The sequence below is a fragment of the Mus caroli genome, chromosome 9, assembly GCF_900094665.2.
Source record: "Mus caroli chromosome 9, CAROLI_EIJ_v1.1, whole genome shotgun sequence".
Lineage (NCBI taxonomy): Eukaryota > Metazoa > Chordata > Mammalia > Rodentia > Muridae > Mus > Mus caroli.
In genome coordinates, this window is record NC_034578.1 from 85,560,495 (window position 1) to 85,561,754 (window position 1,260).

At 43.9% G+C, this 1,260-nt stretch overlaps 1 protein-coding gene across 3 annotated transcripts in view; it reads right to left on the minus strand.

Moving 5' to 3' along the window:
* The window catches only part of Minar1 (membrane integral NOTCH2 associated receptor 1), a 33,347-nt gene continuing 32,087 nt past the window's right edge, over positions 1–1,260 (minus strand). Inside the window, exon 4 of one of the 3 annotated variants that reach the window (XM_021173037.2) lies at positions 1–919. In XM_021173037.2, coding sequence (XP_021028696.1) covers positions 722–919 — 198 coding nt within the window. In that variant the 3' untranslated portion in view covers positions 1–721. The remainder of the gene's footprint in view (positions 920–1,260) is intronic. The other 2 variants (XM_029481141.1, XR_003837534.1) reach the window with 2 other exon arrangements.

Sequence of the window (1,260 nt, forward strand, 5' to 3'; positions counted from 1 at the left end):
CTTCCCCACATCATTTTGGGGACAACAAGAAGATTCCCTATCCTGAGTATCTTGACCCATTCTACAAAAAGGATACTGTATTATCATGCTTGGCTTGGAAGTACAGCTCCTTCTTGCCTGGGCCAAAGAAGAAGATTCAGAAAGCTGCTTTCAGGAGCTGCAGCAATTCAGATGTTCTACAGACAATGACAGAAGGGCAAGATGGAAGTCAATAGCCCTTGATAAAAGTCCGAGGAGAAGCCACGCTCTTGTGGACACACATCCAGTCACATCGCCAGCAACAAACTTAGAATGTTANGGAAAGAGATCGCACCCCTTAGCTTTTNCTCTTTCTCTTTTTTTAATCATTGTGTCAATGTCAGTCAGCTCCTTCAAAGAGCAGGTATTGGATCTGTTCCGTATAACTTAATNCCCACCATGAATCCCCATCCAAATGAAAGAATCCAACTTTTATTTACTGACAATCCATGGAATTCCTTATGTGGAAGAGGATAGTGTACTTTTGGAAATATATTCATAGTGTAGCTATGTCAAAGCTTAACAGCTAGGCAGATGTCTTTCCAGAGTATATACTCTCTGAAGATGACCTTCGGCACTGTATAAAAGCATCCAGGATTTTGTCTCTATTCCAGCAGACTGTAGCCACAGNGGGGCCAGCTTTTGAAATTACAGAGAAAGACTTTGGGAGTCAGGAGCTGCATGTAATGCTGAGTCCACAGGTTCAGGACTTCATCGTGCAGATCGGCACAACAATGACGAGAATGACCGTGCATGCAGCAGCAGTGATAAGAGCAGCGATCTTGCAAACCTTGGCTCGTCTGAATTCAGCTTCTTTCCGTTTTAGTAATGAATCATAGCCTGGAGTATAAATATCTTCCATCCAGTACTCTAAGTTGTTTGGGTTTAAAGATTCTTGGGTCTAAAAGCAAAGAGAAGGTGTTAGAAGTATGGTTAATACTTGAAACCAGGTCTAAGACATCNTGATGATTGTCANTCCTGGAGCACATAAAAATAGTCTGCATCACAGTAAGATGCTTCCCCACCAGGCCTGTGCCAGCAATAGGCTGCCAGGGACCCATTCCATACACCACAGCCTGCACTGGCTCCTCCCTCACTAAAACTGATGCAACAGCTTCAACCCAGGGGAACCCAGGGGTCATCTCTACAGAAGTATGCAAAATGGCTGAGACAAACAAGACTCAGTCTCAAGGGTGCATGACCTAGAGTGATTTGCCTCCACTGTAAGGGAAGCAAAAAAAA